At 33.9% G+C, this 14,131-nt stretch overlaps 1 protein-coding gene and 1 pseudogene across 1 annotated transcript; one reads left to right on the top strand and one right to left on the bottom strand.

The window, feature by feature from the left end:
* The first annotated feature begins 6,262 nt into the window (after positions 1 to 6,262).
* LOC131875524 (xyloglucan endotransglucosylase protein 1-like) lies at positions 6,263 to 7,557 on the top strand (annotated as a pseudogene).
* Positions 7,558 to 12,266: 4,709 nt separating this feature from the next.
* Positions 12,267 to 12,566, bottom strand: LOC131032087 (xyloglucan endotransglucosylase/hydrolase protein 22-like). The gene has a single exon (XM_059219442.1). It carries the CDS (start codon positions 12,564 to 12,566, stop codon positions 12,267 to 12,269), a length of 300 nt encoding a protein of 99 aa, XP_059075425.1.
* Positions 12,567 to 14,131: the final 1,565 nt, after the last annotated feature.

Raw genomic sequence — 14,131 nt, 5'->3', positions numbered from 1 at the left:
AGAGAGTGAGAAAGAGAGTATGTATCAGGATGGAGTAATACGGTGTGATGATTGGAGTGCGAATATGATATGTAACAGTGGTCTGAAAGTTGTACAGAGTAGACAGATGAGTATAAAACTATGAATTGTTATCCGAATTTTGGTAGATGCCATTTTCTATATAGTTTAGTTTATTATTATTGTATTTGAACAGTTATTTTGTATCTTTCCTTGAAGAAGTGATCTTCAGTTGTGTGAATCCTTATTTTTTATCTTGCCTAAGGTGTGTGCTTTATTTTTCAAATCTGGAGTAGAAAGCTCTTTGGAAGAAAGCCTTTTACATTGTAAATAGTTGATATATATTGTGAGTTATATTCTCACTATGGATTTTCCCAGTTTGGGTTTTCCACGTAAAAATATTGATGTTCTTATGTGGATGTGGATTTGATTGTTTACTTGTATGCATAAGTGTTTGGATGAATTTTATTGTTCAACTCAATGAGATCAAGTTTTTGTATATGCTGATTTACGCTGCCCCCCCTCCAAGTCCCCCCTACTCTCAACTTCAAGTACAGTGTTCAACAATTTATATCAAAGCATTAGTTCATGAAGAGATAACTTAACTATTGAGGTAGATCTTCGATTTTGATCACTATGTTTGAAGAATAATTGAATGAAATGGATGATATGGATAAGAATGACTAAAATGATGTAGAAGCCATTGTTGACATGGAAGGTGAATTGAGATTTGCACTGGCAGACCTAGATGATAGTAGAGAAAAACATAAAAAAGGCGGTTGAGAAGATTTCTTTTATAAAAAGTTTTCTTGATAAAGGAAAGAAGTTCATTGATGAATTTGAAACAAAGCTTGATGATAAGACTAGAAAATGTTCAAGGTTGTAAGAAGAAATTGAAAAACTTAAGGAGGAACTGAAAATTGCAAAAGAACAAATTGACAATGGATTGAAACTCAAAGGTGGTAATAAAGTGTTAGATGTTGTGTTTAGTTCTTAGAAAAAAACTAAAGACAAAAGTGGACTTGGATTTTCTGAAGGTGAATGTTCAAAAAAGGATAACCGTGAAGACAATATTGATGATAATTTGTAGAACTCTAGCAAAGATCATTAAAAGATCATGAAATCAATGGGATATTCCCAAGAATCTATAGAAACAATAATATCTTCTATCATACCTTCTGGTTTTACCATAGAATGATTTGTCATTTGTAAAATTATTGGCGTTTGTCTTAAACCTTGCAAAGCTAATCTTTCCTTGGTCTCATTGTTAATAACATTTATAGTTGCGCCTAAATCCACAAGAGTATTTGGAATTACCATGTTACGAATACGTACCTTAATCATTGGGCTTCCTGCATCAACACATTTAACAATAGAGATTCTCTCTATCATTAGATCTACAAGTTGTCTGATGACTTGGACTATCTTAGGATATTACTTCTATTGTTTCCTCCCACATAGTTATTTGTTTGCCTTATTATATATCAAAACATCTTGGATTGTCTTCTGAAGAGGAATTTTGATATTAACATTTCACAATTCAATCATAAAGTCAAAGTAGTTGGAGGGGCTATGGACTTTGATGGTTGTTCTTAGAATTAGTTGGGGAATGGAGGCCTTGGTGGATTTTCGATGTTATCCTCTTGGAAATTCTCAACCTTGTAATGGTTGGCCCTTGAGGGTTTTTTCTTTACCTAAGTTGTACACCCTCAACTTCCAATGTATTAAAACTAGATAGGTTGGGTACCTTGCAACTTAATTATTATATACAAGTTGTGCTTCTTTGTTTTTTGGGTTTGGTGTGGTTTATGCAGGCATTGGAGTTTTTTTTGGTGGTTGTGTTGGTTGGGACAACTAATTGTTCAACAATTATGGCACAGGTGGACGGATTTGTTGTTGTTGTTGATATGGATTGACTATAGGAGGTAGTGGATAAGGTGGAAATTGTTGTGGGTATTAAGGGTATTGTGGTTGTGACCTCTAGGGTTGTGAAACATGTTGATTAGGCCATTATTGATATTAAGGCATAGGTTGTTGCAAACCATTATACCATCCAGATTGATTTACAAAGGAGGTAGGTCGACTTGGCTTGGATGTAGAATAATTATTCAACATTCCAAGTTGCATGGGTCTAGGTGCCCAAGGATTTCTAGGTTCCATAAAGTAAATAGGTTTTTCAATATATTCAACTTATGCCATATCTATAGGAAGGGGCCTTAGAATAGTATGCCTACTAGCTTCTTCGAAAGATGAAATCTTTTTTCTATTATAGGGGAATTCCTTAGTACCATGTTTCTTTTTGCAAGTTGGACAAAAGACTACCAAGGCTATTTCAACTTCCTCTTATTTTTTATGAGTGTAAAGTGTATACATCTGGTTACCTATATGACTTAATAGATCAGATTTGAGGTCTTTGAGTAACATACCAAGTTCCCTTTTAGTGGTACCTGATGTTCCTCCTCCTGCCAAATTGCTCTTTCTCACATATCCTGACATTGTTTATCCAGATCATGAATACGTCCTACATGTTTCACAAATATCTTCAAAACACAGTTTAGAAATATCACCCCGACTCATAAGATTCAATATTTCCATACACTCATCTCGAATTCCCTAAGAAATAACATCTTAATGGTATTGTAATTCAAGCCATTTATCTAGACTCGCTAGAGATTGAACAAAAATCACTCTAAATAATCTTTCATTGTTTCCTCTTCCTGGTACGTGTTGACGTGGTGAAAACGTCACAACAGTACGTCATACGAAAAATTTCATCTCGTACATCTTTAGTCTTGCAATAAATATGGGACAAGGAACTTTTCCTTCATTTTGTCCCATGTGTGGACTGATTGTGATCCAAGACTCATAAACCACCTGAGTGTTGCATCTTTCAAGGTGCTAGATTAACCCCTCATGCAAAATAGGGTTGTCACTACTTTTGGCATGATTCACAAGGCTATTTTCAAGAGAAGATAACATATGGAAAGGCCAAGGAATTATGTTGTTATGCCTAAAATGGTTTAATATCGTAAAGTGGTAAGAGAAAATATTGGCATAGCGGCCATCAAGAGTAATGTACCTCATAATCATTTCAGTCATCTCCGCCCAAAGTGATTGTAGGTCCTCTCTATTATAGTCACAGTCCTTCATCTTTCACACCCTTTTTCTCTCGCTTTCTTTGTCAAAGAAAGCTGCAATGGCTTCTTCTGTCGCCTTCCCCTCTCTATAAAACTTCATGCCTTCCATCTACAATCCAGTTATCTCCACAATGAAGGTTTCATCAATTCTAAACTCTGCTCCAAAAGACATGAGGATGACTTTCTCCCAACCATTCACAAAATCTTCTGTCACTTTTGGGTCACTGCCATGAAGCCTCTTGAGATATGACACAAGGCCTCCATTTGTAAGCTCCATCCATAGCTCTTTGTTCTTTTCCCATTTCTCATAGGAAATACAATTTGATTTTCTATGCATCATTCCAATAATCATAGCTGTTAAACAAAACTTCAAATTCAAATAAAAACATATTAGGATCTTTCATGGTCAATCCCCTAAATACTAGTAAGGCAGAGTGAGGGATATTTTTCATTGGGTGATCTTCAATAGGGTCAACAATAGGGAACTCAAAAGTAATAGGATTATTATGTGCAAATATTCCCCCATTGTTGTTGTTATTGTTATTGTTGTTGCCCATATTATTTTCAAATGCTCAAGGAGTGTAAGTGATTGAAAATGGTATTTCAACAAACTTTCCACTACATAGTTCAAAAGACTCAGTGAATTGTTTTGCAAATTCTGGGGTAATAGTGGTCAAAGACTCTTATGGGAATTCATGAACTATATGAAGGTTATTGAGTGGAGATCCAATAATTGTGGGCTCAATGACACACTTTTCCAAATCACGCTTGAAATTCCTTCCCTCTAATCGACTTATTTGGTGTTTATAATTTTTAGATTATGAAATTTATCCTATTTGATGCTTCTCCAAAAACATACCTTTACTATGTCTAAGTCGATGCATACATCTAAATGATCTATAATAGTGTAAACCAAAGTTAATCACTCGGGCAAGGTCTACAATTACGCAAAATTTCATCTTGATGCACTAGTCCTAACTTAACTCACTTTGATTTTAGGCCTATAACACCTTTCCTCGGCATTGATTGGGCAAAATTGTGGACGAAAATTAAGGGTAAAATTGGTCTTTATGATTGACTTAGATTGACCTTGTATAAGTTTCCTTAGTTTGTACCTAAATGCATCAATACAGGGATTGTAGACTTGTGAAAGGTATTGTGGCTATTTGCCAAAGAGATGAAGATAATGACTTAAATGGGGATGAAATGCATATATAAAAACAAATACTCGAATTCAAGTACTCGAAAGAACAATCAGCAACTGCATTCTTAAAATAAAACCAAACTTAGTAAAATCTCAATTTAAAAAGGGTACCTTCAAACTCAAGTATTTAATTATGAATCATCATGTTTGAAACAAGCAATCACATTTGAAGTGAACACACAATACAAATGAAATATCTTTTAACTCCTAATACATATACAATAGCTCCTAAAACTGCAATGACTTATGTAACACTATTCTTGCGACAAGAGCTGTTATATCATGGCGACATGATCTGCAATATTCTGGCGACAGGACAGTGAGCATCTATTTAACAGTCTTTATTAATTTCGTGTGCATGAAGCTTCAAAAGAGATCACAATTACATTGCATATTTAGAAGAATTAATAGACATATTCGACAATTACGAAACTTACATCACAATCATTAAATAAACAAATATCATACCCCATACAAAATTAACAAGGAAGAGATTCAATCGGTGGCTAAGGAGTGGGCCCTCCTCCCAGATAACTGATTGGAGAAAATCTAAACGATTCACAACAACTTAATCAGGGTGATAATAATTTCATATCGATATTGATTTCTAATAAAAAAGTTAAAAGTTCATACAATAAGAGTACATATTTATATCCTAATACAAAATCGAATGCCCAAATATGCATACTAGCAGTTTTAAAGTTTTTGTCTGGAAAACCATTACCAGCTATATGCTAAGAAAAGAGTAAATAACAAAATGTAGAGCTCCAAAGAAATCTCTATGGCTTCTCCTCGTGATCATGAATTCCCCTGTTTCACAAAACCACTCGAATTAATACCTCAGAATTGGTTAATTGGTAGAGTAATTTGTATTTTCTCAATCCATATCAATTGTTTAATTATTTTGCAAACATCATAGCAACTTAGAGGAGAAAGGCCAATATGCTAGCTAAGGTAAACACAAAAGTAAGTGCTTTCATGGTAGGTTTTTAACCCATTAAAGACAATTAAAAAGCTTAAAATATGACAAGGGAAAAAAACACTACATAGACAAAACACTAAAGTGAACCATCGCATCAAGCTCTATTCCCTTCAAGCACCTAAATCTAACATAAATTAAAATACAATGAGACTTTTAGATATTATTTTTTGATTCTTTTGAAATTAATAATTTGAGATGGAATTTACAAGTAACATACAATTATTGAGACTAGCTCTTCTCTTCTCCTACCGCCTTGCAAAGCACACCTAAAATTGCAAGCGAGAGGAATCATCAAAGGCGCCGTAAAAAGGAAAGAAAATGTAGAAGCGTTGGGAGCAGCACCACCGTCATTCCCGATAGGTGGCCAGCAGCCAAAAGGAATTTCAGACTTGAAAGATGCATGTGTGGCAGAACTTCTTGGAAGCTTCGTTCTACCTTGATATCAATTCAAAACCCAAGGATTCGTTCTCAACAAAAGTGATAAACTAAAAAGAAAAGAAAAAGCTTGTCAAACCCGACACCGATAACTCTCTCAAAGTTTTAATTGCAGTGCTGAAAAACCATGAATCCCTAACAGTCTAAAACAGCTAATAAACGCAATAAAATACAATTATATTTTGCTTCTGACAGCTAAGGTAACATCCCCTTTGCGCATCTTTCCAAACAGACGCACCCAGCGTGAAGAAATTTGACTCGACCTTATAAAACTCGAGATGGCAGTTTCACCTTTAAATACCACTTGATTGCTGCGAATCCACCGCCGCATGCAAATTCAACGCTGATCTCTATAAAAGTGAAACGCGTTCCAAGTCATCCATACAACGCACATATTAACTGCTTTCTGCTAATGAATTTTTAATTTTAATCCCATTCTTTACACAAGCCTTCGTGTATATATAGGGGATGGATTTCTCTACTGCCATTGCAAGCACTTTGCTCATCTGTATTGATATTTTAATACTAGCGCGTCTTCACTCCATTTCACAATGGAACTATTGCTATGTTTCCTCCTCCTAAGCCTTGCACTGTCATTCTCCCACCTTGTTTCTGCAAGTTTTCATGATCAATTTGACATCACATGGGGAAGGAAATGGTCGAGCTAATATAGTCGATAATGGCAAATTGCTCAACGTTTCTCTCGACCAGACCTCAGGTATTTATCTTATACAAATTAACGTTTACTTCCTGCAGGTGAGTATTCTGACCTGACCTTTTATCTTTTCATTTGTCTGAACACAGGTTCGGGGTTCCAATCGAAGAGAGAATTTCAATTTGGCAAAATTGATATGCACATTAAGTTGGTGGAGGGTAACTCGGCAGGCACTGTTACTGCATACTATGTAAGTCTTGTCTATTGTAGCCCTCAAATTAGTAGCCTGATAGTTTTGGTTATAAATAAGAGACAGCTTATAAAATATTTGGTGATGCTCTGGTGCAGCTGTCATCACAAGGGGATACGCATGACGAAATTGACTTTGAGTTCCTGGGAAATCTGTCTGGAGAGCCCTATATTATGCACACCAATGTTTTCTCTCAAGTAAAAGGCAATCGCGAGCAGCAATTCTACCTCTGGTTTGACCCCACTGCAGACTTCCACAAGTACTCTGTGACATGGAACCCACATCAGATTTTGTATGTAGCCACAATATTGATCCTCGGCTTTACTTGACCTTTGCAATCTTATACACATGCTCATAATTATAATTATTAATGACTATTACATCGGTGGTAATGTGCCGGTTTTCTGTGGATGGAATTCCAGTAAGAGTGTTCAAGCACAGCGAACATTTGGGTGTGCCATATCCAAATAATCAATCGATGAGAATTTATTCGAGCCTGTGGAATGCAGACGATTGGGCAACCAGAGGTGGTGCAGTGAAGATTGACTGGAGCAAAGCTCCCTTCGTTGCTTCTTACAGAAATTTTAATGCTCGGACATGCAGTAAGTCTATTGATTGCTCTACAAATTCTTGGTATAGTGAGGCAGCATTGGATTCGGGTGAGCAGCAGCAGCTCGAATGGGTGCGCAAGAACTATATAGTATATGATTACTGTTCGGACACCAAAAGGTTTCCACAGGGCCTTCCTGCTGAATGCACTCACTAGACGTTCAAATGATTTCAAACATGAATGGCCTGTCCACAGAACAGAGAAGATTCTGCCAATTATTTCGTTCTTTCATTCTTTATAGTAATAAGCCTATATGAGCCACTGATTATTCTGTAACATTTTCATGTCCAATCGATCGTTTTCAATTAAACTCATATTTCCAAAGTTACACAGAACTCATGGTTGAAATGTGGTGTTTTTAAAACCTTAAATGATATAGCATTTGGTGATAGTTTTCAATTTAACTTTTTCTAATGGGTATAACTATCAGTAAAGCTACGAGGAAAAATTTAAAGTGGTGTCAGAAAATAGCACATAAAAAGAGGTACATAATCTATGTTAAGATCGGATTCCTAATATAACATAAAATGAAGAGATTAGGCCAGGTCTTCATGAAGCAGCTGAAAGAGTACCTTGGATTTAGCTAAGGGTAGAGAAGCCTATAATCAATGGCATTTCATCTATCAATATTTAAAATACTCTATATTTTAAATCAATCAGTCATTGTATTCTACTCTCTCTAAAATAAATAAATTAGATAAAATAAAAATTAGAAATTAGATACAAAATTCACTTAATAATGAAAGAAAATGGTCAAAAAGATTGTTAGAAATCTCTTTATTCAAAAGAGTAGTCAAAATCATAGAATATAACTCATAAATTGAACTGATCCCCAAGCCATTCTATGGAAGATTCGAGTGCACAAAATAATGCTATAGAATTGAGTGCCCACTTTTTAATTCAACATTCAACAATCACTTGAAGAAATCACCTATTGTCTTCAAAGATTTGAGATGTTGAAATCTCTATTTATTTTTGTCATTTTTGCATTCCTTTAGCCCAATCTAAGTGAAGTGCTAGTTATTAGATAGTATTTATATTTTTTTTTATTCTCCAAATGTTTTAATCTTATATTTGTTGTGCATGGTAGTTGATTTTTTTAAAATATAGTAATTTTGATTATTTTTAATAAAGAAATATAATAGTAGTATAAATATTTCAATTATACATTCAACAATTACAATCCAATTTGAAATCTACAAAAAAAATTAGATAAAGGTACAAGGTTCCCCAATAACTTTGAGAAAGTGTTTTGGCCTATGGTAGGTACAAATAGAACTAATCTATTTCTTACATCCCCAAACTAACAAATTTATAGAAAAATACTATAGTACATCTTATCAAGTAATACAATTGGAAGAAGCATTATTGTTAACTCCTTCCATTCAATATGACTATGATAGATTTTTGTATAGATCTACCACACATATAAAAATATTAGGTATGTTTATCTTTCCAACCTCTATCATCCATCCTCTATACATCTATTGGTTTCCCTCCTTATTACAATCAAACCTCTCTTATAACCTCATCATCCCTTTTGAACTAGTTCTTTTCAGATACCACCCAAGTCTTCTCGACCCACCTACTCTCTTAAGGAGACATTCCTAGACCATTTTCTACTGTAATTTTCAATTAAAAAAACTAGACATTTTATGATCTATTCCATCCCACCAAATCTCCACATTTATCTTCTTTGGAATTGCAATTCTTTTTCTAATTGTAATGTCATCAAAAATAGTTGGAAAGTATGTATACCTAAAATAAACCATGTGCTAACAGTACACCTAATATCACCATTTTTTACACTTAACATTCTATTTTAATGGAAATCTTATCATATAAACATGAAATAACTAAATACATTGTGATTGTTGAATGTTGAACTAAAGAGTGTGATTGTTGAATGTTGAATCTTATCATATAAGGACTTATCCTCTAACATTATCTTCATCATTCCATTAATTTAATAAATCATATTTATTTGACTAAACTAGAATTATGCAATTATTTCCTCGTAATTGATTAAATATCTTAAGTCCGCAAATCATAATCTAATCCCCAACTATAGGATAATAATTTCAATCCACAATTCAAAATTTAAATAAATATAAGTAACCAATACAAATTCAAACTAATATATCTCTAGCCATATTCAATCATAACTCACATTAACTTGTAATCTCCATCATCCATCTAATCAAGTCAATACTAACCCTCCTTACAATCATTAGCATTAAATTTCTTCTCTCTCTCTAATTGAAATTTACATATTATATCAAGAAACCATTTTTTTCCATCCTAAACTAATTTTAACCATCCATTTATCCTCGATAGATATATAAATCAAACCAATCTACAATCCATTCTAAGGAAGATTTGGGTGCACAAAATAATGCTATAGGATTAAGCAAACTCTTTAGTTCAACATTCAACAATCACTTTGATAAATCACCTATGGTCTTCAAAGGTTTGTGATGGTAAAATCTTTATTTATTTTGCCATTTTTGTATTTTGTTAGCCCTAATCTAAGTGCATTTTTTTATATGAGATAATATTTATATTTTGTTTTATTTCCTAATGGTTTTAATAATCTTGTATTTTGTTGTGCACAGTAGTTGAAAATTTATTAAATATAGCAATTTTCATTCTTTCTAATAAAGATATTTAATAGTAATATAAATATCTCAATTATACATTCAACATTTACAATCTATTTTAAAATCTACAAATAATTGTTGGATAATGATACAAGGTTCCTCAATAATTTTGAGAAAGTTTTTTTCTCTATGGTACACAAATATAGCTAATCTATTTCATATGTCCCCAACCTAATAGATTAATAGAAGTGATGAAAAATACTATAGTACATATTATCAAGTTATACAATTGAAAGAAGAATTATAGTTAAATCCTTTCATTCAATGTGATTGTGATAGAGTTTTGAATGATCTACCACACATAAAAATATTAGGTATGTTATTATTTCCAACCTCTATCATCCATTGACATAACCAATTATATTCTATAATAAATAATAAGCCTTTTATCACAAAAGGAAGGCAATAAAGTTATTTATTTTTTGTGCATATTCAATAGCAAGTGTGGAACATATTAAAGTAGGTTGATACAAAGTACACATACCACCATAACAACCATCAATTATGACACACTTTTCAAGTTAGTCAATCATTCTAGCTTCACATATAGAACAAAAGATTAATAGGATTTTACAATAATCTCTATCTACTTTAGTAGAATCCCTATTATATCACCAAGCAAGTATGATACAGTTTCTTTAAGTTGTCACCAAAATATTTTGTATAAATATATTAATTGATTTAATTATAGCATTCTAGTATGATTAGATCAATTCATTGATGCCAGAGTCAAATAGACATCTCAATAAGAAATCCATCTCCTCTAGATCACTAAAGCAAGTCAATTTTTTTCTTAAAGAATATGGTTTATAAAGTGTAGATTTCAAAATTGCTTCCATATATTTTGTAACAATTACATGCAATGAGGCCATTTCTCTTTAGGGAGGGATAATTGATTGAGGAGGATCTAGGTCACCAATCCTATCACAAATTTCAAATATTGTTCTTAAATCATTATAGTTTGATTAGTAAGTCTCTTTGTTAGTCAACACTCATATTTCATAGGTCATAAGTGCTAACTTGACTTATACAATTTATAGAAATTGAGAACCTTGATAAAGTAGTTATGGCATAGTTTTGTTCCTACCATCATTTAATCTTTCCTCTTTGTATATTATGTGTATAGATGTTCTCTGTAGTTAAGCATTCAGACACATTGAAAACATTAACAAATATATTATATAAAGTTATAAGCATCACAAATATGTGTTCTAAAAAATATTGTATAGAAATAACATAGTACAACTGTGTGATTTAGTTCTACATGCGTTGTCAAATATTTTCTTTGTTTAACCTTATTAATATTTTTCATATATATACATATACATATACATGTATATGTATATATAGATAAATGTTTGTCATATGCATAAATTATTTCTACACATAACTTGATTGAGTCTATTTAATAAGGTTGTCCATTGAGTTATTTTTGGGAACTATATCAAAATGTTAACTTGTAAATATTCTCACACAAGTGACATTCCTACAACTACATCCTTATGCACCTTACAAAATTCCCTAGAATCTCTTATCCAATTGACCAATTTGCAACCCTATTGCGTGTAGGAAATCAACTACCTTATTTTGTGAAAGGAAAGAAGTATGTATTGATTAGATTAATAATTAGGTCACTTTTCCTAAGAAAAAAGTAAAACTATATTTAACTGAAATACTAATCTAATTAATATTATTTAATTAATTTAAATTAGATTATAAAGAGGAAGTATGCTACATATACAAATAAGGTGCAAAATGGCATCCTAAATTTTAGATGGTAATAATTTATATGACAAATTTAAAACTTATAATAGGAAGAGGAGAAAAACAAGACTCGTTTTATCTAATTATAAAAGCATCCTCTAAATTAAAAAATAAAATTATTCGGTGAATTAAAAGTCCTAATTTAAAATAAAAAAACCAAATAATAGAATATACTGTAATAAAATAATAATGATAAATAATTGAGATTAAAATAACGTTAGAAATACAAATGCAAAGATTAAGTCATTGAATCTTGAAAGGTAAATCAAAAGCAACATGTGCATCAGATCTGAGGAGGCGTATGCCATTATTATATTTTGCATCTTTATTAACATTTCTGTTGGTCTCTCAATCGTCTCACTCTGGCTAGAAACGCCCACAGTAAACACTTGCGGGTTTAGCTGCCGATCCACAAATCAAAACGTCTTGCAGAAGAAAAGGTAGTTCATATTAATTCAATTGATCGGGATTGCAACCCTTACAAATTAATGGAGCTTTAAGAGTAGACTAGGAAAAATGAATGAATAAAAGAATTTCAGACCATAAATTTTGGTAATGGCTAATACTTGAACTCAGTTGGAACCCTGGCGGGCGCATTCAGGAGGGAAACCCTGTGGAAACCTTTTACTGTCTGTGCAATAACAGTAAATCATATAGTTGTTGCGCACCCATTGAAGTTTCTGTTGCTCATTCGATTCCAATGCTTCTGCAGCGTACCATGAATTCACAGAGCAATCAGAGGAGGCAGAGCATGACTCTGCTTTGAAATTTCCATAGGAGGCCACAAATGGGGATTTGCTCCAATCGATCTTCACTGCACCGCCTCTGGTTGCCCAATCGTCAGCGTTCCACAGGCTCGAATATATTCTCATCGCTTGATTCTTCGGATACGCAACTCCCAAATCCTCGCTATTTTTTTAACACTCTCACTGGAGTTCCATCCACAGAAAACCTGCACAGTATCAGAAATACGCATTATAGCTATAAAAATGATGTTAAATGTAGAGGGACGGGCCAAAGAGGACATTCACTAGTTGATTTGTAGTTGCAGTTGCAGGGACAATATTAACATTACTTAAATAATTTGTTGGGGATTCCAGAGCAGAGAGTAAGTGTGGAAGTCTGCTGTGGGATAAAACCAGAGATAGAATTGTTGCTCGTGATTGCCTTTGCCCTGTGAGAAAACATTAGTGTGCATAATGTAGGGATCTCCAAACAGATTTCCCAGAAACTCGAAGTCTATTTCATCGTGTATTCCCTTGTGACGAGAGCTGCACCAAACAATCACCATTTTATTAGATCATACTCAACTTCCCACTACAATACTACTATGATCACTGCTAATATCAGGACTACAGAATGAATTGAAGGGATAGACTTACATGGTATGCAGTAACAGTACCGGCTGAGTTACCAGGAAACAGCTTAATTTGCATATCAATTTTGACAAAAAGATATTCGTTCTTGGATTGGAACCCAGAACCTGTTTCAATACAGAAGAGGCAGGGGAGGAGATAAGCATAGGTTCAGCATATTGTCAAAGTCATTGTAAAAATTAGAAGAAACAAGGTGGGAGAATACAGAGAATGAGGTCCATTGGGAAGTCAGGACAAGAGTGTTAATTGTGAAGACAGAAAATACTTTACGTATCCTACTATATTCAGAACATTGGGTCAAGAGGTTTTAAAAAACCATCGTTACAAAGAATAGAAACAGACGAGAATAGAATGCAGAAAATAGAAACAGCTCCGGAGAACAGAGCGATCTGCAGAAAATAGAAACAGCTCCGGAGAATCAGGGATTTCTGTGATCAGCGCTGGATGTTTCCATATGCCCCCGCAAGGTCAGCGTGGATGGTTGAACGGTCAACTTGTCCCGAAGTAATGCAAATCGAGCAGAGCTCAACCCCTTAGTGAAGACATCTGCAACCTGATCTTGTGTAGAGATGAATCGAACAGCAAGACCTTTGTTAGCAACTTTCTCACAAACGAAATGATAATCAATCTCAATGTGCTTAGTCCGTGCATGAAAGACTGGATTAGCCGTGAGGTACGTAGCACCAAGATTGTCACACCATAGAATAGGGGGAGTAGGGGGAGAATATCCAAGTTCAGAGAGGAGGGATTGAATCCAAATTAACTCAGCATTGGCTATGGCAACTCGTCTATATTCAGCTTCAGTACTAGACCTTGAGACAGTCTTTTGATTTCGAGCACTCCATGAAATCAGATTTGGGCCAAGGAAGATGCAGTAACCGCTAGTAGAACGACGGTCATCGGGGCAGCCAGCCCAATCTGAGTCAGAAAAGGCATTAAGAGTGAGAGGGCTAGACTTGCTGAGTTGCAGTCCATAAGAGAGAGTTTCCTTTAGGTACCGCAGGATACGCTTGACAGCATTCCAATGATCATCAGTGGGCTGTTGCATAAATTGGCATACC

Source organism: Cryptomeria japonica, chromosome 4, assembly GCF_030272615.1.
Source record: "Cryptomeria japonica chromosome 4, Sugi_1.0, whole genome shotgun sequence".
NCBI classification, from domain to species: Eukaryota; Viridiplantae; Streptophyta; class Pinopsida; order Cupressales; family Cupressaceae; genus Cryptomeria; species Cryptomeria japonica.
This window is presented reverse-complemented; position numbering and strand designations above follow the sequence as displayed.